The sequence below is a fragment of the Cebidichthys violaceus genome, unplaced genomic scaffold (genome assembly GCF_023349555.1).
Source record: "Cebidichthys violaceus isolate CVI_PGR_0920_01 unplaced genomic scaffold, fCebVio1.0.p SCAF_57, whole genome shotgun sequence".
Taxonomy (NCBI): domain Eukaryota; kingdom Metazoa; phylum Chordata; class Actinopteri; order Perciformes; family Stichaeidae; genus Cebidichthys; species Cebidichthys violaceus.
Genome location: NW_027176783.1, coordinates 241,106 through 265,191, shown reverse-complemented (window position 1 = coordinate 265,191; position 24,086 = coordinate 241,106). Strand labels below are relative to the sequence as shown.

At 43.8% G+C, this 24,086-nt stretch overlaps 2 protein-coding genes across 6 annotated transcripts; both read left to right on the top strand.

Annotated features, from left to right (window-relative positions):
* Positions 1-154: 154 nt before the first annotated feature.
* cxxc1a (CXXC finger protein 1a) lies at positions 155-7,199 on the top strand. The gene is made up of 14 exons (XM_068732170.1): positions 155-317; positions 794-951; positions 1,380-1,480; positions 1,952-2,094; positions 2,655-2,810; positions 2,895-3,098; positions 3,178-3,279; positions 3,358-3,584; positions 4,214-4,421; positions 4,586-4,696; positions 5,089-5,138; positions 5,272-5,368; positions 5,511-5,663; positions 5,934-7,199. The coding sequence occupies exons 1-14, from the start codon at positions 315-317 to the stop codon at positions 6,078-6,080; spliced, it is 1,860 nt and encodes a 619-aa protein (XP_068588271.1). The 5' UTR covers positions 155-314; the 3' UTR covers positions 6,081-7,199.
* Positions 7,200-7,631: 432 nt separating this feature from the next.
* hdac6 (histone deacetylase 6) lies at positions 7,632-23,981 on the top strand. Of its 5 annotated transcripts, XM_068732154.1 has the most exons (29): positions 7,634-7,781; positions 8,549-8,637; positions 8,840-8,962; positions 9,265-9,362; positions 9,585-9,669; positions 9,951-9,991; positions 10,183-10,279; positions 10,671-10,768; positions 10,863-10,967; positions 11,308-11,376; positions 11,471-11,597; positions 12,833-12,898; positions 12,983-13,042; positions 13,170-13,259; positions 15,117-15,223; positions 15,314-15,381; positions 15,587-15,734; positions 15,956-16,084; positions 16,244-16,412; positions 18,625-18,830; positions 18,909-19,101; positions 19,286-19,435; positions 19,512-19,689; positions 19,763-19,899; positions 19,972-20,169; positions 20,458-20,601; positions 20,818-20,964; positions 21,050-21,178; positions 22,195-23,981. In XM_068732154.1, exons 2-29 carry the CDS (start codon positions 8,560-8,562, stop codon positions 22,261-22,263), a joined length of 3,309 nt encoding a protein of 1,102 aa, XP_068588255.1. In that variant the 5' UTR covers positions 7,634-7,781; positions 8,549-8,559; the 3' UTR covers positions 22,264-23,981. The 5 variants fall into 5 exon arrangements, with proteins under 5 accessions (XP_068588259.1, XP_068588257.1, XP_068588255.1 ...); XM_068732156.1 differs by lacking the exon at positions 20,458-20,601 and having other exon boundaries at positions 7,633-7,781; XM_068732155.1 differs by lacking the exon at positions 13,170-13,259.
* The last annotated feature ends 105 nt before the right edge of the window (positions 23,982-24,086 follow it).

The following is a 24,086-nucleotide window of genomic DNA, read 5'->3' as shown; positions in this document are numbered from 1 at the left end:
TGTGCTTCATATCACATAAATGACTCTATAACAGACCGGGTCCAGACCGGGTCCAGACCGGGTCCAGACCGGGTCCAGACTGAGCCGGTCTGTGGTTCTGTCTCCGTCCTGCAGGTGTCGCTGCAGCCTTGCATTTTGGGCACAGAAGAAGAAGAAGAAGAAGAAGAAGAAGAAGAAGAAGGAGAAGAAGAAGAAGCGGAAACAAAGAACAGATTTTCTTCGTAATGAAAGAGTGAAATGTAAGCGGAGGTCTCGTGAGGACTCCACCGGAGGACCGACTCTTCTTCTGCGTGTGAAGCAGCTGCAGCTTCCTCATGGTGAGTCTTCTTCATGAGCTTCTTCTCAGGCAGATGTTCCACTGATGGAGGAGAACCTGCAGCATCACACACACACACACACACACACACACACACACACACACACACACACACAGAGTCTGGTTTCACGACGGAAAAACGAACTGACCGACCAGCGTCCTGGTCTGATGTAGACCTGGTCTGATGTGGTCTGGATGGAGGGTAAAACTATGGAAATATACAAGTCTCCACATTAATCCGGTCCAGGTCTGACAAGTTCAGGTCTGGTGGTTTTCCATCTGGATCAGGTCTGATGTGGTCTGGGTGGAGAACATCTGAAGCCAGGTTTTAAACGGCCTCTAGGGTCCACTTCATGATGTAGTCCTGGTCGAATCTAGGTTCGGTGGAGTCTGTAAAGTCTCCATGTTAATCAGACCTGGTCTGAGTAGACCTGGTCTGAAGTGGCTTTACTTAGATATGTCTCTTGTTCCCCTCAGTCGGAGGCTGCAGGAGCAGAGGGAGGCCCTGAGGAGGAGGAGGAGGAGGGAGGAGGAGAAGAGATGAAGACCACCATGAAGACCATGAAAACCCTGAAGACCCCCAAAGGTCCGGTCTACTGTCTCTGCAGGAAACCAGACATCAACTGTTTCATGATGTAAAAACCTCAAGTTTATAAAACCATGAAGAATCAACGAACAAAGAACATTTACACTAACCTGTGTGTCTGTCTCCCTGTCTGTCTGTCTCTCCCTGTCTGTCTCTCTCTCTCCCTATCTGTCTGTCTCCCTGTCTGTCTATCTGTCTGTCTGTCTCTCTACCTGTGTCTGTCTCTCTCCCTTTCTGTCTGTCTCTCTGTCTCTCTGTCTGTCTCTCTCCCTGTCTGTCTCTCTACCTGTCTGTCTATCTGTCTGTCTCTCTCTCTACCTCTCTGTCTCCCTGTCTGTCTGTCTCTCTACCTGTCTGTTTCTCTACCTGTCTGTCTCCCTGTCTGTCTGTCTCTCTACCTGTCTGCCTGTCTCCCTGTCTGTCTGTCTCTCTACCTGTCTGTTTCTCTACCTGTTTGTCTCCCTGTCTGTCTGTCAGAGGGTGCGACAGCTGTACTGAGTGGTTTCATGGACACTGTGTTGGCATTTCAGAGAAAGCAGCAAAATCCATCAGAGTTTGGTTTTGTCCGTCGTGCAGAGGTCAGTGAAGTAGACGTCTTAAAGGAGCAGTAACGTAGTCTAGTGGTGCCTTCAGGTACCCGAACCAGAGTCTGTAGAAACACTGCTGGAAACATAAATATGAATATTATAGCTGTTAGCTGTGTGTTAGCTGTATTAGCTGTGTGTGAGTTGTTAGCTGTGTGCTAGCTGCTAGCTGTGTGTGAGCTGTTAGCTGTGTTAGCTGTTAGCTGTGTGTTCGCTGTTAGCTGTGTGTTAGCTGTGTTAGCTGTGTGTGAGTTGTTAGCTGTGTGTTAGCTGTGTGTGAGCTGTTAGCTGTGTTAGCTGTTAGCTGTGTGTTCGCTGTTAGCTGTGTGTTAGCTGTGTTAGCTGTGTGTGAGTTGTTAGCTGTGTGCTAGCTGCTAGCTGTGTGTGAGCTGTTAGCTGTGTGTTAGCTGTGTGTGAGCTGTTAGCTGTGTGTTAGCTGTTAGCTGTGTGTTTTGCCACCTGCAGACAAAGACTCGTCTCTGGAGATTAAATACCGTCTGAAGAAGACAAAGGAGGAGAAAGAGTCGGAGACAGAGAGGGAGGACAAACCTGATGGAGATGGGAGCTCCACCCACCATCTTAAGATGGACAGGAGGCGGGGCTCACAGGTAACCTGGCAACTAGACCGACAGGGGGCGGGGCTCACAGGTGGAGTTCCTCCAGTCTACATGTGATCTGTAGACCTGGAGAAGGCCTAGGACCATGGCCCTTTAGGAGTCCTGTGGGGGGGTACTGTGGTAACACGGGGTACCTGGGTCAAAGTGAGAGCTGGGTCCAGGTCGGCCCTAGTCACCGATCCTGTTTGTGGTCTTCATGGATCTCATGGTCCACATTGGGGAGGAGAGGGTCCAGTTTGAGGACTTCAGAAATCCGTCTCTTTGCAGACGATGTGGTTCTGTTGCTCGTAGAGTCAACACAGTCTTAGAGACGCTGCTCCTTCAGGTCTAAAGGGACCTGGGATCTGGTGTGGATCCTCCTGGACTCCACCCTTTTGGAGGTTTTCTTGGGTTTGTCCAGTTGGTAGTAAACCAGAATCTTCTGGTCTTGGGAAGGCCTAGCCGGGTCACAGGGACCTCTGGACCCCCCTGCTGTCCCTGTGACCCGGCTCTGGATGAACCATATATTATGTACTGTATATTATATTATATGTGGTTTCTTTGTGATCCAGATCAAGCGCTCGGCCCGGATGTGTGGGGAGTGTGACGCCTGTCTGAGGACGGAGGACTGCTCTCAGTGTGACTTCTGTAAAGACATGAAGAAGTTTGGAGGACCCAACAAGATCCGACAGAAGTGTCGTCAGCGGCAGTGTGAAGTCCGAGCTCGGGTGAGTCTCAGGTTTATATATATATCTATATCATGTTTCTCTGATGTTGATGTTGGTATTGATTAATTTTTGATCTCTGAGTAGAAGATGCTTCGTTTCAAAGAGGAGGAAATGAGTCGAAGCAGTGTCAGGGGGCGCGGCCTGTCGAGGAAAGGGGCGGGGTATCAGACGGAGGACGAGGAGGATGAAGAGGAGGAGGGTGAAGAGGAGGAGGATGAAGACATGATCTTCAGTGAGAGCGAGCTGGAGCTGTATGAGCAGTACAGAGCCGCCGGATACAGAGACCTGGTCAGTACGTGTTTCTGAACCAATCAGCTGCCAGAACAGGCACTTCCTGTGGTGATGTCATGCGTCTTCCTGTCTGCAGGTGTGGCACAGCGAGGAAGAGGACGCTCAGTCGGACTCCCTGAGGAAGAAGGCGGTGAAGGTGAAACACGTCAAGAGACGAGAGAAGAAGCCGGAGAAGAAGGTGAGGACCGATGATGTCACTGATGATGTCACAGATCACCTGCTTGATGACCTCATTCACTAACTCACCTATCCTCAGCCGCAGAAGTCCATCTCTGCTCCTAAAGAGGACGTGAAGCCTCGCCGTCACAAAGCCAAGCAGCGCCACAAGGAGCGCGTGCGTCACAGCGAGCGGGGGGGAGGAGAGGGCGGGGCTAAGGAGGTGGGCAGGGCTATGCGTCAGTGTCTGGGACCAGGATGTGTCCAACTGGCGAGGACCAGCTCTAAGTACTGTTCAGAGGACTGTGGCATGAAACTCGCAACCAAGTGAGTCACAACAACACAAACAAGTCGTCAACAACAACAACAACACAAACAAGTCAACAACAACGGCACAAACAAGTCAACACAAACAAGTCAACAACAACGGCACAAACAAGTCAACACAAACAAGTCAACAACAACAACAACAACGACACAAACAAGTCAACAACAACGGCACAAACAAGTCAACAACAACAACACAAACAAGTCAACAACAACGGCACAAACAAGTCAACACAAACAAGTCAACAACAACAACAACAACGACACAAACAAGTCAACAACAACGGCACAAACAAGTCAACACAAACAAGTCAACAAAAACAATGACACAAACAAGTCAACAATACATTGACCTGTTACAAACACAATTAAAGTGAAGTTGTCTCCACTGAGCTGTCTTATAAACAAACTGATGTCTCTCTCTTTCTGCCTGTCTCCCTGCCTGTCTCCCTGCCTGTCTCTCTATCTGTCTCCCTGCCTGTCTCCCTGCCTGTCTGTCTGCCTGTCTGTCTGCCTGTCTCTCTGCCTGTCTCTCTGCCTGTCTCTCTGCCTGTCTCCCTGCCTGTCTCTCTATCTGTCTGTCTCTCTATCTGTCTCCCTGCCTGTCTTTCTGCCTGTCTGTCTGCCAGTCGTATCTATGAGATCCTTCCACAGAGGATCCAGCAGTGGCAGCAGAGTCCGTGCGTTGCAGAGGAAATGGGGCGGAGACAGCTGGAGCGAATCAGGAAGGAGCAGCAGGCGGCGAGGCTCCGCCTCACTCTGATGGAGAGACGTTTCCACGAGCTCGAAGGCATCATCGCCAACGCCAAGCAGCAGCAGGTCCAACACCACGAGGAGGTGAGACAGGAAGACAGACAGTTAACTTTCAGTTTTATTCATCAGTTTTATCTGACATGTCTCTCTCTCTCTGCCTGTCTGTGTCTCTCTCTCTCTCTCTCTGTCTGTCTGTCTGTCTGTCTGTCTGTCTGTCTGTCTGTCTGTCTGTCTGTCTGTCTCTCCAGGTGACTGAAGGTGACGGTGAGGACACAGACCTGCAGGTCTTCTGTGTTTCCTGCAGTCACCCCGTCAACCCGAAGGTGGCGCTGAGACACATGGAGAGATGCTACGCTAAGGTCAGTGTGATGCTATGCTAAGGTCAGTGTGATGTTATGCTAAGGTCAGTGTGATGCTATGCTAAGGTCAGTGTGATGTTATGCTAAGGTCAGTGTGATGCTATGCTAAGGTCAGTGTGATGCTATGCTAAGGTCAGTGTGCCTCTTTAACAGGAGACACCAAATTACAACCAATCAGCTGCTTCCTGTGGTGGTTTTGGTCCAAGGTGTCAGAGGCAGCACAGACATCCCATAATACCAACACTGTTTCTGTATGAAAAAGAATGTATCTGTTCACACTGAGGATTGACTCTCAGTGGTATAAGCTGGATGATTAATCACAAACGTCTGTCTGTCTGTCTGTCTGTCTGTCTGTCTGTCTGTCTGTCTGTCTGTCTCTCTGTGTTCAACAGTATGAGAGTCAGACATCGTTTGGCTCCATGTACCCAACACGAATAGAGGGGTAAGATCACCTGTCTGTCTGTCTGTCTGTCTGTCTGTCTGTCTGTCTGTCTGTCTGTCTGTCTGTGTTTTCAACAGTGTATTGCTGTCGGACTAAAACCTGTCTGTCTCTCATGTGTGTGTCTGTGTTTCAGGGCGACCCGGTTGTTCTGTGACGTGTATAACCCTCAGAGTAAGACATACTGTAAGCGGCTCCAGGTTCTGTGTCCTGAACACTCCAGAGATCCAAAGGTACCATCAGACAGGTCACCAGTCTGTCATCATTCTGCAGAGTCGTAAACCCAATTAAACACAATAAGAATATGAAATATAACAATATGAAATATAACAATATGAAGTGATCCACTGATCTCTCTCCCTGTCTCCTTGTCAGATCCCAGCAGACGAGGTGTGTGGGTGTCCTCTGGTGAAAGACGTGTTTGAGCCGACTGGCGAGTTTTGTCGTCTGTCGAAGAGGAAATGTAACAAACACTATTGTTGGGAGAAACTTCGCCGTGCTGAGGTCGACCTGGAGAGAGTCCGAGTGGTAACTTTATTAACAGCAGCCTTTATTAACAACAGCCTTTATTAACAACAGCCTTTATTAACAACAGCCTTTATTAACAGCAGCCTTTGTTAACAGCAGCCTTTATTAACAACAGCCTTTATTAACAACAGCCTTTATTAACAGTAGCCTTCTCTCTCTCTCTCTCTCTCTCTCTCTCTCGCGCTCGCGCTCGCTCTCGCTCTCGCTCTCTCTCTCTCTCTCTCTCTCTCTCTCTCTCTCTCTCTCTCTCTCTCTCTCTCTCTCTCTCAGTGGTATAAGCTGGACGAGCTTTTTGAGCAGGAGAGGAATCTGAGGACAGCGATGACGAATCGAGCCGGTTTATTGGCTCTGATGCTGCACCAGACCATCCAACATGACCCAATCACAACGGACCTGCGCTCTGCCAAGGACAGGTAGATAGACAAGAAGACAGACATTTAGACAGAAAGGTAAACAGTGTTTTGTGATTTTGGTCTATACAAAATAAAGTGAATAGAATTAAACAGGTACACGGACGGACAGGTAGAGGGACAGACAGACATACAAAGAGTCAGAAAGGTAGAAACACAGATGGACGGGCGGACAGAGAGACCGAAAGGTAGACAGGTCGAGGGACAGACCGGTCGAGGGACAGACCGGTCGAGGGACAGACAGGTCTACAGCTCCCTGGACGTATTGAAAGTATGTTTCTGTTTTGAATGAATCTCAAACTAACAGAAACAAACATGGACGCCTCATAATAACAACAAAACAATCTGTTTGTTGTTATTGTGAGATAAAGATCTTATGACATTTTGAAGAGAAAACGATGACATCACACCATGATATCTTCTTCATGACAATAAAGACGTTTCATCAGAAAGAAGAGATGCAAGTTGTAGTTGAGTAGAAGTCATCAGGCTTTATTGTAGTTCTGAGAGTCTGTGATGTGTTTACATTCTCATTCATAATGTGAATATTCAGGAAATATGAATCTGTACACAAACATCAATAATTATCTCTGTTTTTATACTGTTTTATTCCTGAAGTACTACATTACCCAGAAGTCCACTGGTGGGAGCCGTTACTAGTCATGAAACACTAAAATCAAGTGTTTCATATTCTGTACATCAATAATGCATTTTGGTATAAATACAAACAGAACATGTGTGATGTTTATATCATGATCCTTTCACAATAAGAGCTTAATGCTGCTCATTCACTACAACAGTCAAGTTACACAATCATAACACAATACAACATGAAGAAAGAATTATAGAAACATAAATAACTCTGTCTTTTTGATTTAAATAAACAAACAAACAAGTTCAAGTGTCCTGAAATAAAGACTTTTATTGTGAAGGGACATAACATATAATAATAATGTATATTTCTTCTGTGTTTATTAAATATTGTTCCATGAAACACTTGTAAATAATAAGAACTAAAACTTGTTCTTCTTTTATCTCATTTTGTATCAGTGTTATATTTTTATTATTTGTTCATGTTGGATTCAAACTGATGTTCATTAAAATATGATGTTTTGTTATTTCTGAAGATTTTGTGGGATTAAATTATGATTATAAAAAGATTCTTCGTAACAAAGGTACAGATATAACTCTGGTTCTATGAATCCTGTTACCGGTCCAGTCTTAATATCTATTAATATTAATATTTATTAATATATATTAGTACGTAATATGAATATATATTAATATAAAATTAATATATAATATTAATATATGATATTCATTTATATTATTACTGTTTAATATTAATATTACCATTAATAATATATATAATATTATTATATGTGAACCAACAACAACAACAAAACATAAAAAGGAAAAAGTGCCAGAATTCAGTTATTATAAAAATAAAAGAACATGAAAGTAAATAAAACTGAATACTTAAATAGATAAATTGACACAGATTAATGATTAAGTTTTATAATATTGTTATTTCTAATCTAAAGAAGAGTTTATATTGGTGACGAATGTGACAAAGAAGCGCTGCGTGGTGACGTCAGATTGGCGCGACGGTTCATCGAGCGCTCCGAGGGAAAAACGGAAGAAGAGAAACGGAAGAAGAGAAACGGAAGAAGAGAAACGGAAGAAGAGAAACAGAAGAAGAGAAACAGTGAGTCTTTATCGTTCGGTTTAATGTCTCGTTATTGACGTTGAGCTGAAACATGCAGCTGTTCGAGACCCGCTATTAGTCTGTCTGTCTGTCTGTCTACATGTCTCTCTACCTGTCTGTCTCTCTACATGTCTGTCTACCTGTCTGTCTGCCTGTCTCTCTACCTGTCTGTCTGTCTACATGTCTCTTTACCTGTCTGTCTCTCTCTCTACCTGTCTGTCTGTCTACATGTCTCTCTACCTCCTACTGTTGTAATCAATAAATACAGAATGAAGCCAGATGTGAAAATAATGAATCTGTTATGTTATGACCTTGATGTGATGAGCTATTAACCTGAAGTGAATTTATGATTTAACTACGGATTTACTTTGAAATCTAATCTGAAATTAGAAGGAAGTTAGCTCATGAATGAGATTTTGACGGGCTTTTATTCTGAAATTCTCCCTCAGAACGTCCTGTTATGTATGTTTTTAATGTATTGATACATGTATCAATACATGTACATGTATCAGTACATGTTCTCTAAGTTAACAGAAACTCACCAGAACTGCTCTTATTGCCTCGTACAAACGCGCTGACTTACAGTACATTACATTGTACTTGACTGCAGTACTATAGTGATGGACCAGGACCACAACCAGGACCAGAAGTCTTGTTCTTAGATTCTCTTAAATTGATGTGAAGAATCATTGAGTCATCATTGATTAATAATCAGTGATCTGTTTATTGATCAGAGGAGTAATGATCCACTCTGACCCCCCTCACAGGTGGATCAGAGATGCAGTCTGGATCAGATTCTCCTGATCCTGATCCTGGTCTAAAGTCAGTCAGAAGATCTCCTCGTCTGTCTCCTCAGGTCAGTGACACACACACACACACACACACACACACACACACAAACTACATGTTAGTTTACATGTTTATATGTAAACATGTTTATATGTAAACATGTTTATATGTAAACATGTAGTTTACATGTTTATATGTAAACATGTAAACATGTTTATATGTAAACATATAAACTACATGTTTATATGTTTACATGTTTGTGTTTTCAGAGCAGCAGTAAAGGAAAGGAGGGAAGGAAAGGAGGAGGCGTCTTGAAGGAGGTGAAGAGGAGAGGAAGGATGGAGAGGAGCCGAGAGGAAGACGAGGAGCTGATCGACAGACTGCAGACGCTGGTGAGAAGATACTAGTACACACAGTACACATGGTACTCATAGTACTCATAGTACTTCTCTCTAGTATCAGTTGCTGGTTGAGTTACATCCTGCTGACACCAATTAAAACACAACTCTGTGTCTGTCTCTCTCTCTATCTCTCTCTCTCTCTTTCTGTCTCTCTGTTTCTCTGTCTCTCTCTCTCTGTCTCTCTCTCTGTCTGTCTCTCTCTCTGTCTGTCTCTCTCTGTTTCTCTCTCTCTCTGTTTCTCTGTCTCTCTGTGTCTGTCTCACTGGTCTGTCTGTGTATGTGTGTGTTTCCAGGACATGTCCAGCAGGTCCCAGGTCTCAGGATCAGGAAGAGGAACAGGTCTTGTTTACTCTGAGATCTTTACTCTTCATAAGAACCTCTGGGACTCCAGGTAAGCCCCGCCCCCTTCCTCTTATTATTATGAACACACATAAGAGATCAATAAGTGTCTGATCCAGTTTAAATAGTTTGAATCTGTGTAATGTATGGAACAATATACACTGTAAACATCATGATGTCACATGATGTCACTTCATATAAATGTGAGAAAGGGGCGGGGCTTGTCCTCTAAACATCATGATGTCACTAATCGGTAGTCCTGATTGATTTTCAGTCATCCAGAGACACCCGACAGAGTGACGTCCATCATGGAGGAGCTGGACAGACGGGACCTGCTGTCTCACTGTACCAGAGTCCAGGTCTGACCACTTCCTGTTTCAGAGTTTCACAATAAAAGCAGCCTAGAACAAGCTAGAAGGTTGTTTGACTGCATCAGTTCAAGTAAACACTGATTGAACCGAGCAGATGTTTGACTCTATTAAAAAGTAACTTCAGGTCTGCCGATCCTTTCAACAGTACTGTGAATAATTAACAGTAATCACAGTTACGCAGAGAAACACACATTGAACTTTGATATTTATATATTTATATGTTGTTTACGTGATGTACCTGAAGGGGGCGCTATGTGTGTTTGTTTCAGATCAGAGAAGCTGTAGAAGACGAACTGCTGCTCGTTCACATGTGAGTCACAAACATTGAAGCCTGGATGTATCTATTGTTCTCTATTGTTCTCAACTGTTCTCTGTTGTTCTCTACTGTTCTCTGTTCTCTACTGTTCTCTATTGTTATCTATTGTTCTCTACTGTTCTCTGTTGTTCTCTACTGTTCTCTATTGTTCTCTACTGTTCTTAACCTTCTTGTGTTGTTTGTAGGAAACAATACGTTGATCTGATGAAGTCAACTCAGACGATGACAGAAAGTGAACTTCACACTCTGTCTGAGAAATACGACTCAGTGTATCTTCATCCTGTAAGAACACACACACACACACACACACACACACACACACACACACACACACACACACACACACACACATACACACACACACACGCATACACATACACACACACACACACGCATACACACATATACACACACATGCATACACATATGCATACATATATACATACACACACACATATGTATATATATATATATATATATACATACACACACACACACACACACACACAAAGTCTAAAACTGAAAGTCTAATGAATACACAACTGATAAAACCTTTGTTTTTGTCTAAAACTAACTTACCTGCTACTCTACTGTGTGCGTGTGTGTGTGTGTGTGTGTGCGTGTGTGTGTGTGCGCGTGTGCGTGCGTGCGTGTGCGTGTGTGTGTGTGTCAGGAGTCCTACCAGGCGTGTGTGTCTGCGGTGGGTTCTGTCCTCCAGCTGGTCGATCAAGTGATGACCTCAGACCTCAGGAACGGATTTGCTGTCATCAGGTAACAACGTTCAGGTGCTGATGAAACATTAATGAAACATAATGAATGAAATAGTTCAATAACCTGTCTGTCTGTCTGTCTGTCTGTCTGTCAGACCTCCAGGTCATCACGCTCAGTCTAACGAGTCCAACGGTTTCTGCATTTTCAACAACGTGGCGATTGCAGCTCGATACGCTCAAACTAGACACTCAGTCCGCAGGTAAGTGTGTGTGTGTTTGTCACTTCCTGTCAGTGTTGGTGTGTGGGAAGCCAATGAGGGATCATGTTGTTGTTGCAGTAGCACCTCCTGCTGGTTGGTTGGGAGGCGTGTCTGATTTCTCTTCTCTGATTGGCTGATGATCACTCTGATGTTGATTATCTGTGACATTAGCTCAATTCTGGCTGCTTTTATTTTGAAGGGCAGAGGTTCATACCAGATGTCTTATTGTTTCCATGAAGCTGTAAACTGCAATGTTTCCTTTCTCAATGAAATGACTGTGTGTGTGTGTGTGTGTGTGTGTGTGTGTGTGTGTGTGTGTGTCTGTCTGTCTGTCTGTCAGGGTGTTGATAGTGGACTGGGATGTTCATCATGGTCAGGGCATCCAGTACCTGTTCCAGGAAGACCCCAGGTACCATACTGACAGTCAATCTGGTTCTATTTTCTTTATGAAAACAACAAAGATGAAATCCATCCAGTTAACTGTGTTTGTGTGTGTGTGTCAGTGTCCTGTACTTCAGTGTCCACAGGTATCAACATGGATCTTTCTGGCCTCACCTGTCAGAGTCTGACAGTCAGTTTGTTGGCAGTGGACGAGCTGAAGGAAGAAACATCAACCTGCCCTGGAACAAGGTGATTGTCTTCACCGTTAACCGTCCTCACCGTTAACCCTCCTCACCGTAAACCGCCCTCACCGTTAACCCTCCTCACCGTTAACCGTCCTCTCCGTTAACCGTCCTCACCGTAAACCGTCCTCACCGTTAACCCTCCTCACCGTTAACCCTCCTCACCGTTAACCGTCCTCACCGTAAACCGCTCTCACCGTTAACCCTCCTCACCATTAACCGTCCTCACCGTTAACCGTCCTCACCGTTAACCCTCGTCATCGTAAACCGTCCTCACCGTAAACCGTCCTCACAGTTAACCATCCTCACCGTAAACCGCCCTCACCGCTAACCCTCTTTACCGTTAACCGCCCTCACCGTTAACCCTCCTCACCGTAAACCGTCCTCACAGTTAACCGTCCTCACCGTAAACCGTCCTCACCGTAAACCGCCCTCACCGCTAACCCTCTTCACCGTTAACCGTCCTCACGTTAACCGTCCTCACCGTTAACCATCCTCACAGTTAACCCTCCTCACCGTTAACCCTCCTCACCGTTAACCCTCCTCACCGTAAACCGTCCTCACCGTTAACCCTCCTCACCGTTAACCGTCCTCACCGTTAACCATCCTCACAGTTAACCCTCCTCACCGTTAACCCTCCTCACCGTTAACCGTCTTCACCGTTAACCGTCCTCACCGTTAACCGTCCTCACAGTTAACCCTCTTCACCGTAAACCGCCCTCACCGCTAACCCTCTTCACCGTTAACCGTCCTCACCGTTAACCGTCCTCACAGTTAACCGTCCTCACCGTTAACCGTCCTCACCGTTAACCCTCGTCACCGTAAACCGTCCTCACCGTAAACCGCCCTCACCGCTAACCCTCTTCACCGTTAACCATCCTCACCGTTAACCCTCCTCACCGTAAACCATCCTCACCGTAAACCGCCCTCACCGCTAACCCTCTTCACCGTTAACCATCCTCACCGTTAACCCTCCTCACCGTAAACCGCCCTCACCGTTAACCCTCCTCACCGTTAACCGTCCTCACCGTTAACCGTCCTCACCGTTAACCATCCTCACAGTTAACCCTCCTCACCGTTAACCGTCCTCACCGTTAACCCTCCTCACCGTTAACCGTCCTCACCGTTAACCGTCCTCACAGTTAACCATCCTCACCGTAAACCGTCCTCACCGTAAACCGTCCTCACCGTTAAGTGAACTCTTCACTTTATGAACTGTGTTCTGTGTTATTGATCCTCCAGACGATGATGACAGACGCTGATTACATCGCAGCTTTTCAACAACTCTTACTTCCTGTAGCCTACGAGGTAACACACACACACACTCACGCACATACACACACACACAGGATAATATATTTATGAAATTATATACTGTGTGTGTGTGTTCAGTTTCAGCCTCAGCTGGTTCTGGTTTCTGCTGGATTTGATGCCGCAGTCGGAGATCATAAGGTAAAAACTCCACCAACCGGAGATTAGTGACAATAAATATAATGTATGTATTTAATCTTTTTATTGTGTGTGTGTGTGTGTGTGTGTGTGTGTGTGTGTGTGTGTGTGTGTGTGTGTGTGTGTTCAGGGAGAGATGTGTGTGACTCCTCAGTGTTTTCATGTTCTGACTCACATGCTGATGAGTTTGGCAGAAGGTCGACTTGTTTTTGCTCTCGAGGTAAAAACACTCACATCACCTGTGTGTAGCTTATGTTCTCTGATTTTTCTCTGATAGAGTGATTGGAACAGATACTTCTTTGTCACAAAAAACATTCATGAAGTTTGGTTCTTTCATGACTTTATTATGGGTTAACAGAAAAAGTGACAAAATCTGCTGGGTCAAAAATATACATACAGCAACATGAATTAGCAATTTTGGTGACTTAGAAAGTTGTGTCAATGAAATGAGCTTCATAGCATGGCCTCTTAACTTCTTGTGAGTGATTATGAGTGACTACAGCCGGTGACTTCTCTGAGGCCATTTAAATAGGGCTCATTGGATACAAACGCCCACAAACGCTACAATGGGAAAGTCAAAGGAGCTCAGCATGGATCTGAAAAAGCAAATCATTGACTTGAACAAGTCAGGAAAGTCACTTGGAGCCATTTCAAAGCAGCTGCAGGTCCCAAGAGCAACAGTGCAAACAATTGTTTGTAAGTATAAAGTGCATGGCACTGTTTTGTCACTGCCACGATCAGGAAGAAAACGCAAGCTATCACCTGCTGCTGAGAGAAAATTGGTCAGGAGGGTGAAGAGTCAACCGAGAACCACCAAAAAGCAGATCTGCCAAGAATTAGAAGCTGCTGGAACACAGGTGTCAGTGTCCACAGTCAAGCGTGTTTTGCATCTCCATGGACCGAGAGGCTGCCGTGCAAGAAGGAAGCCCTCGCTCCAAAAGCGGCACCTTAAGGCTCCACTGAAGTTTGCTGCTGATCACATGGACAAAGATAAGACCTTCTGGAGGAAAGTTCTGTGGTCAGACGAAACAAAAATCGAGCTGTTTGGCCACAATGCCCAGCAATATATTTGGAGGAGAAAAGGTGAGGCCTTTAACCCCAAGAACACCATGCCTACCGTCAAGCACGGTGGTGGTAGTATTATGCTGTGGGGCTGTTTTGCTGCCAATGGAACCGGTGCTTTACAGAGAGTAAATGGGATAATGAAGAAGAAGGAGGATTACCTTCAAATTCTTCAAGATAACCTAAAATCATCAGCCCGAAGGTTGGGTCTTGGGCGCAGTTGGGTGTTCCAACAGGACAATGACCCCAAACACACATCAAAAGTGGTAATGGAATGGCTAAATCAGGCTAGAATTAGGGTTTTAGAATGGCCTTCCCAAAGTCCTGACTTAAATCCCATTGAGAACATGTGGACAATGCTGAAGAAACAAGTCCATGTCAGAAAGCCATCAAATTTAACTGAACTGCACCAATTCTGTCAAGAGGAGTGGTCAAAGATTCAACGAGAAGCTTGCCAGAAGCTTGTGGATGGCTACCAAAAGCGCCTAATTGAAGTGAAAATGGCCAACGGACATGTAACCAAATATTAGCACTGCTGTATGTATATTTTTGACCCAGCAGATTTTGTTACTTTTTCTGTTAACCCATAATAAAGTCATGAAAGAACCAAACTTCATGAATGTTTTTTGTGACAAAGAAGTATCTGTTCCAATCACTCTATCAGAGAAAAATCAGAGTTGTAGAAATAACTGGAAACTCAAGAGAGCCATGACATTATGTTCTTTACAAGTGTATGTAAACTTGTGTGTGTGTGTGTGTGTGTGTGTGTGTGTGTGTGTGTGTGTGTGTGTGTGTGTGTGTGTGTGTGTGTGTGTGTGTGTGTGTGTGTGTGTGTGTGTGTGTGTGTGTGTGTGTGTACAACTATAACAACACGTGTCTCATTATTCACACATATACACAACAGACCTTCAGGTTATTAATGATTTCATATTGTTAAATATCTCTGTTCACACATAATTAATTAATAATAATCATAACTAATGATGATGATAATTATTGTTATAATTGTGTTCAGGGAGGTTATAACCTGCAGTCGACAGCAGAGAGCGCTGCAGCCTGTGTGAGAGCTCTGCTGGGAGGAGCCTGTCCTCCTCTGACCCCGCCCACCGCTCCCTCTGACAGGTGACATGTGGAACACCTGAGTCACACCTGAGTTCATCAGTATCAGTGTTGATTTCTAACTGTCTGTCTGTCTGTCTGTCTGTCTGTCAGTGCTCTGCAGTCCATCTCTCAGACCGTCTCTGCTCTGTATCCTCACTGGGCGTCTCTACAAACACTGGGTGAGAAACTACATCACATATTACACTCTGTTACCAGTTTAACTAGTTTAACCAGTAAATATCAGCATGGCTGATTTCATCGATCCTGGAATGGACTTTGGTGGCAGAACAAGAAACATGAATTATATTGAGAGGAATGTTTGTTTAAGGTCATAAAGTGACTTACTGGGACTCAATCGTCTCCTCTGTTAACCTCCTTGTGCAGAAGGCGGCCCATTGGCTGAGGGCCGTGTCATGAGAGCAACAACCAATCAGCAGAGCACAAAGCAGACCTGCCCGGCTCCGTCTGTTGCCACGGTAACAGGTCTGGTTTATGACGAGAGGATGATGGAGCACCTGAACATGTGGGACAGGTGAGTTACAGATGTTTACCGTCGGAGTGATCGGTGTTACAGATGTTTACCGTCGGAGTGATCGGTGTTACAGATGTTTACTGTCGGAGTGAACTGTGTTACAGATGAATACATAATGTGTGTGTGTGTGTGTGTGTGTGTGTGTGTGTGTGTGTGTGTGTGTGTGTGTGTGTGTGTGTGTGTAGTGTTAACATATTAAAGTTCTCCATGTGATTCATCAGACATCACCCTGAACAGCCTCAGAGAATCTTTAAAATCTTCTCCAAACATCAGCAGCTGGGATTGGTCGATCGCTGCCAACGGATACCAGCTCGCTTAGCAACAGAGGAGGAGTTGTCCAGGTGTCACAGGTACATACACAATTGTGTGTGTGTGTGTGTGTGGGTGGGTGGGTGGGTGGGTGGATGGATGGATATTGTTACCTATGTTTGTTTTGGTATTCAGATATAACTTTAACCTATCAAGATTAAACAATAAACATAACAACGTGTGTGTGTGTGAGCGAGCAGTGTACAGCACATTGAGCAGATGAAGGCCACCTCAGTGATGAAGCCCAGAGATCTGCACAAACTGGGTCACGAGTTCAACTCCATCTTCATCAACAATCAGAGCTTCCAGTCCGCTCTGCTGGCTGCTGGAGGATGTTTCACTGCTGTGGAGAGAGTCCTCACAGGACAGGTAACACTTACAGGTAGAACACTCACAGGTAGAACACACAGGTAGAACACTCACAGGTAGAACACTCACAGGTAACAGACACAGGTAGAACACATACAGGTAGAACACTCACAGGTAACAGACACAGGTAGAACACATACAGGTAGAACACTCACAGGTAACAGACACAGGTAGAACACATACAGGTAGAACACATACAGGTAGAACACATACAGGTAGAACACATACAGGTAACACATACAGTTAGAACACATACAGTTAGAACACTCACAGGTAGAACACATACAGGTAGAACACTCACAGGTAACAGACACAGGTAGAACACTCACAGGTAGAACACACAGGTAGAACACTCACAGGTAGAACACTCACAGGTAACAGACACAGGTAGAACACATACAGGTAGAACACTCACAGGTAACAGACACAGGTAGAACACATACAGGTAGAACACATACAGGTAGAACACTCACAGGTAACACATACAGTTAGAACACATACAGTTAGAACACTCACAGGTAGAACACATACAGGTAGAACACATACAGGTAGAACACTCACAGGTAGAACACACAGGTAGAACACTCACAGGTAACACACACACAGGTAGAACACTCACAGGTAACACACACAGGTAGAACACTCACAGGTAACACACAGGTAGAACACACACAGGTAGAACACTCACAGGTAACACACAGGTAGAACACACACAGGTAGAACACTCACAGGTAACACACATACAGGTAGAACACACAGGTAGAACACTCACTATAAATACTACAGTACCTGCTGTACAGTATAAATACTACAGTAGTTGAAGTACAGTATAAATACTACAGTACCTGCTGTACAGTATAAATACTACAATAGTTGAAGTACAGTATAAATACTACAGTACCTGCTGTACAGTATAAATACGACAGTAGTTGAAGTACAGTATAAATACTACAGTACCTGCTGTACAGTATAAATACGACAGTAGTTGAAGTACAGTATAAATACTACAGTACCTGCTGTACGTATAGATACTACAGTACCTGCTATACAGTATAAATACTACAGTACCTGCTGTACAGTATAGATACTACAGTACCTGCTGTACAGTATAAATACTATATAAATACTACAGTACCTGCTGTACAGTATAAATACTATAGTATAAATACTATAGTACCTGCTGTACAGTGTAAATACTACAGTACCTGCTGTACCGTATAAATACTACAGTACCTGCTGTACAGTATAGATACTATAGTATAAATACTACAGTACCTGCTGTACAGTATAAATACTATAGTACCTGCTGTACAGTATAAATACTATAGTATAAATACTACAGTACCTGCTGTACAGTATAGATACTACAGTACCTGCCGTACAGTATAGATACTATAGTATAAATACTACAGTACCTGCTGTACAGTATAAATACTATAGTATAAATACTATAGTACCTGCTGTACAGTATAAATACTACAGTACCTGCTGTACAGTATAGATACTATAGTATAAATACTACAGTACCTGCTGTACAGTATAAATACTACAGTACCTGCTGTACAGTATAAATACTATAGTATAAATACTACAGTACCTGCTGTACAGTATAGATACTACAGTACCTGCTGTACAGTATAAATACTATAGTATAAATACTACAGTACCTGCCGTACAGTATAGATACTTTAGTATAAATACTACAGTACCTGCTGTACAGTATAAATACTATAGTATAGATACTACAGTACCTGCTGTACAGTATAGATACTACAGTACCTGCTGTACAGTATAAATATTATAGTATAAATACTACAGTACCTGCTGTACAGTATAAATACTATAGTATAGATACTACAGTACCTGCTGTACAGTATAAATACTACAGTACCTGCAGTACAGTATAGATACTACAGTACCTGCTGTACAGTATAAATACTACAGTATAGATACTACAGTACCTGCTGTACAGTATAAATACTATAGTATAAATACTACAGTACCTGCTGTACAGTATAAATACTATAGTATAGATACTACAGTACCTGCTGTACAGTATAGATACTACAGTACCTGCTGTACAGTATAAATACTACAGTACCTGCTGTACAGTATAGATACTACAGTACCTGCAGTACAGTATAAATACTATAGTATAGATACTACAGTACCTGCTGTACAGTATCAGAACGTGTACCTGTCTGTCTCTCAGGTGAGTAACGGCGTGGCCATCGTTCGTCCTCCTGGCCATCACGCAGAGAGAGATTCTCCTTGTGGTTTCTGTTTCTTCAACACGGCAGCTCTCGCCGCTCGCCACGCCCAGAAGATATCCCATGATGCACCTCTGCGAGTCCTCATCCTTGACTGGGACATTCACCACGGCAACGGGACGCAGCACATGTTCGAGGACGACGACAGGCGAGTGTGACGAGACTGAAGTAAAGTCAACGGATGTATGGTGAACATTAAAGTGAAGTGTTGTCTCTCTGTCTCCAGCGTCCTGTACATCTCCCTCCATCGCTATGACAACGGGACCTTCTTCCCATCTTCGGAGGACGCAGCCCCCGACAGAGTGGGCATTTCCAAGGGGGCGGGGTTTAACGTCAACGTGGCGTGGAGCGGCGGGCGGATGGGAGACTCGGACTACCTCGCTGCCTTTCACAGCGTGGTCATGCCGATTGCCACCGAGGTAACAACACAGAGAGTCCTGTGATCTGGTCTCTGATGGTGGGGGGTCGGTCTGTGGTGGTTTGTGATGGTCTGTGGTGGTGGGGGGTCGGTCTGTGGTGGTTTGTGATGGTCTGTGGTGGTGGGGGGTCGGTCTGTGCCTTTCTCTGCTAGTGATGGTTCCGTTCGTCACATTCTCTCTACAGTTTAACCCGGGTCTGGTTCTGGTGTCGGCCGGTTTCGATGCAGCTCGTGGAGATCCACTGGGTGGATATCATGTGACCCCTGAGGGATACGCCCACCTCACACACCTGCTGATGTCACTGGCTGGGGGGCGGGTCCTACTCATACTGGAGGTACACACACAAGATACACACACGTTGCATGAATGTGAGTTGCAGTGAGTTGCAGTGATCTGCCTGTCTCTCTCAGGGAGGTTATAACCTGTCGTCCATCTCTGACTCCATGGCGATGTGCACCAGTGTGTTGCTAGGAGACCCTCCTCCCTCCTTAGTGACCCCCCCCCCCCCTCCTCATCACAGCGCCGTGGTAACGATCAACGAGGTCATCCGACTCCACGCCCCTTACTGGATGTCGCTGAGGATACGCCGTCAGTACAGGACTTCTTCTGTGGTGTTAATTGATCATGTTTACTTCCATAATAACTTTCACGTTTCTTTCAGTCTCGGAGTCGCTACGATCGTCCCTGCCGGCCCTGAAGCATCGTGGGAAACGTAGTTCTAAAGGACAGTGCAGGAAGTTGGAGACGAGCGGCACAGACAAACCTCCGCTGCCCTCTGCGGACCTGGAGGACATCACGGTAAATGTACTGAGATTAAGATCTGAAGAAAGAAAACAATGAGATCTGATGTTTGTGTTTTCGTCCAATCAGACGGAGCCCGGCCTCGAGCAGCTCACTCAGGGATTGGCCGGTTTGGACATCGGTCAAACCTCGGCCGATCACACTCCTGCTACATCCTTCGAGGTGGGCGGGGCCAGACCGAAGGTCCGCCTCGGCCAAGAGGAGGTCACCTGTGAAGGGAGACCTGAGCAGAGCCAATCAGAAGAGAGCACACTGCTGCAGCCTCAGGTGAGTCGCATTATATAGAGATTATGATAGATGTGTCTCGAGGACGTCTCGTCTGTCTCAGACGTCTCGTCTGTCTCGAGGACGTCTCGTCTGTTTCATAGAGATGTCTCGTCTGTCTCATGGAGATGTCTCGTCTGTCTCGGACATCTCGTCTGTCTCGAGGACGTCTCGTCTGTCTCATGGAGATGTCTCGTCTGTCTCATGAAGATGTCTCGAGGCCGTCTCGTTTGTCTCGAGGCCGTCTTGTCTGTCGTCTTGTGTATTTTAAACTTTATTGACCCTTCACAGGCTGTTGTTGTGGCAGCACCAGAGTCGGTTGCCCCTGGCGATGAGGCTGCTGTTGGAGCGGGGGCGGAGCCAGAGACAGAGGGAGCGTATGGTTGGTCGAAACCTGAGACGTCTCTGGAGCTGATGTGTGGAGGACAGACAGATGTCAGGACATTCATTTATATAATTTAATAATTATATGTCTGTCTCTCTGTCTTCATGTGACTCACTTGTCTGTCTCTCTGTCTTCATGTGACTCACTTGTCTGTCTTCATGTGACTCACCTGTCTGTCTCTCTGTCTTCATGTGACTCAACTGTCTTCATATGACTCACTTGTCTGTCTCCATGTGACTCACCTGTCTGTCTCTCTGTGTCTTCAGACCCCTCTGTACGTGGTGGACCCTCTGTCCTGGTGTCCTCACCTGGATGCTGTTAAGCCCCTCCCCCCCTCAGGTGTAGATGTCTTCCAGTCGTGTCAGGACTGCGGCTCCGGCGCTGAGAACTGGACCTGTCTCACCTGCTACCAGGTGACCTGTCTCACCTCTCCATCACAGACTCTGTCTCACCTGTTGATGATGTAATGCATCTCACCTGTTGTCCTTCCTGCCTCAGGTGTTGTGTGGTCGTTATGTAAACGAGCACATGGTGACTCACGGCGTTGTGTCTGAACACCCGATGGTTCTGAGCTTCTGTGACCTGTCTGTGTGGTGCTACCTGTGTGAGTCCTACGTCCACCACCAGGTGAGTCCTCAGTATTATTATCATTAAGGCCCGAGCACCGACGTAGTCGGAGCGGCGGACCTATTGTTATTCTAATGTTTATTATTATTATTATTATCGTACGTGTTTCGTCGCAAAAAGGAGGTGCTTGAGACACTGCTAAGACTTTGACATTTGGTCGGTATGTGTAACTTGATGGGACGTACAAAAGATCCTCTTGGAAGTTTGCCCTCAACCAAACAGGAAGTCAGCCATTGTTAATTTTGTATGAATTTCTAGTGTTGTTTTTCCCATTTCCAGGCGCTGTACTTTAACGAACTCCTTCTAGGGAATTAATCGAATCAACTTCAAATTTTGTCAGAACAATCTAAAGACCTGAGTGATTAAAAGCTTGAGGTTTCATTGAACAACATGGACTTGGTGTGGCGGCCATTTTACATGTTTCACCATCATCCATCAAGCTGTAACTCAACTGTACTTTGTCAAAAAACTGTCCCAAACTTGACCTGCTTGATTACTGTCATGACGTTAGGACTTCTGCATACCAATATTAACTCATAGTCATAGCGCCACCTACTGGCAACCACGGACGTAAGCAGGATTCTATAATTACAGCAGCCCAAACACTGAACTTATTAAAAGGGTTCGTGGGCAAACCATGAGAAAAAGACTTCTCTGATCTAAATGTGTGTAAACTGAGATGTTTGGAGAGCAGAAATTGGATAAAAAAGGTTTTAACTCTTTTTGGAGTATAAAGTAATATCATGTAACACAACAATATGAACAATATTATTATTATTATTATTATTAATAATTGTATTAATATTATGAATAATATTAATAATTGTATTAATAATATTCATATAATATTAATAATTGTATTAATAATTGTATTAATAATATTACCAGGTGAGTCCTCACTGAGCCTCATTAGTATTCATTTAATATTATTAATTTGTTATTATTGTATTATTGATGTTTTGTTATTAATATTAATTCATTATTTTAGAAAAATAAACTGAAACTTTGTTCTTCAGATTCTGTTTGAAGCTAAAAACGCTGCTCACTGCTCCAAGTTTGGAGAAGAGATCCCTCCATGGAGCTGAGAGGAGGAGGATGAGGTGAACAGATGAAGAGGAGGAGGAGGAGTACAAATTAAACAATGTATTCATTAATAATTCAGTTTATTAGTTTAAAGTTTAAAGTTTGTGAACTCTAAACACTTTAGATTCAACATCAACCTTATTAAAACGGTTTCACTTCAAACGACACTTTAGATTTCTGGTGTCAGACAGACTGTTGCATTGTGGGAATCGGTAGACGAGGTGAACTGGTCTGATGCATTCTGGGGATTATTTAAAATCAATACGACAAAGATGATGTATTCTACGTGTATTCTACGTGTATACCACGTGTATACTACGTGTATTCTACATGTATACCACGTGTATTCTACGTGTATTCTACGTGTATTCTACGTGTATACCACGTGTATTCTACGTGTATTCTACGTGTATACCACGTGTATTCTACGTGTATTCTACTTGTATACCACGTGTATACTACGTGTATTCTACATGTATACTACGTGTATTCTACATGTATACCACATGTATACCACGTGTATTCCACGTGTATACCACGTGTATACCACGTGTATACCACGTGTATTCTACATGTATACCACATGTATACCACGTGTATTCCACGTGTATACCACGTGTATACCACGTGTATTCTACGTGTATTCTACGTGTATTCTACGTGTATTCTACGTGTATACTACGTGTATTCTACGTGTATACTACGTGTATTCCACGTGTATACTACGTGTATTCCACGTGTATACTACGTGTATTCTACATGTATACTACGTGTATTCTACGTGTATTCCATGTGTATTCCATGTGTATTCCATGTGTATACCACGTGTATTTTACGTGTATACTACGTGTATTCTACACGTATACTATGTGTATTCTACACGTATACCACGCGTATACCACGCGTATACCACGCGTATACCACGTGTATACTACGTGTATTCTATGTGTATTCTACGTGTATACATATAGTATACAAAATGTAGTATACATAGTATGTGTACATGTATACATACTATGGATACTACATATATACATGTAGTATGTATACTATGTAGTACTACCTGTAGTATACATACTACATATAGTACAGTATACATGTTCACATACATGTACGACACATACTATGTATACTACATAGTGGTACTACATGTAGTATGTGTAGTATACATACTACATGTGTACATGTATACTGCAGTACATGTAGTATAGACCGTGGCTCCGTTGATGTTGTTGCTTTAATAAAGATTATTAAACAATCACAGAGTTCACTTAATGACATCGTTAGAGCTTTATTCTGTTTATGTTTCTGTTGTATTTATATTCTTATTGTATGTATTATGTTCTTTAACAGAAAGACTCACTTCAGGTGTGTTTGATTTTCACACCTGTGGAATTTTATGTCTTTGACCGTTTCAGTTAGTTTTATTAGGGTTAAGACTGTCGGGTGTGTTCTGTGCAATATTCTGTTTCTTATTAATGTTTTATTACTATTAAAATGTTTTATTACTATTAAAATGTTTTATTACTATTAATGCTTTATTACTATTAATGTTTTATTACTATTAATGTTTTATTACTATTAAAATGTTTTATTACTATTAATGTTTTATTACTATTAAAATGTTTGTGTGTTATTCTGTCACTTATGAATAATCAAGTGTGTGAAGAAGAATTGTTCATAATCAGTTTCATGAAGAACAATAAACATTTGATTTATTCTTTATGATGTATTTATTGATGAAGGTCACAGGTTGTGGCTGAAAGCTCCAGAGACAGGAAGTGAACTTTAGTTTGATAAGGGCATTCTGGGTAATGAAGTCAAC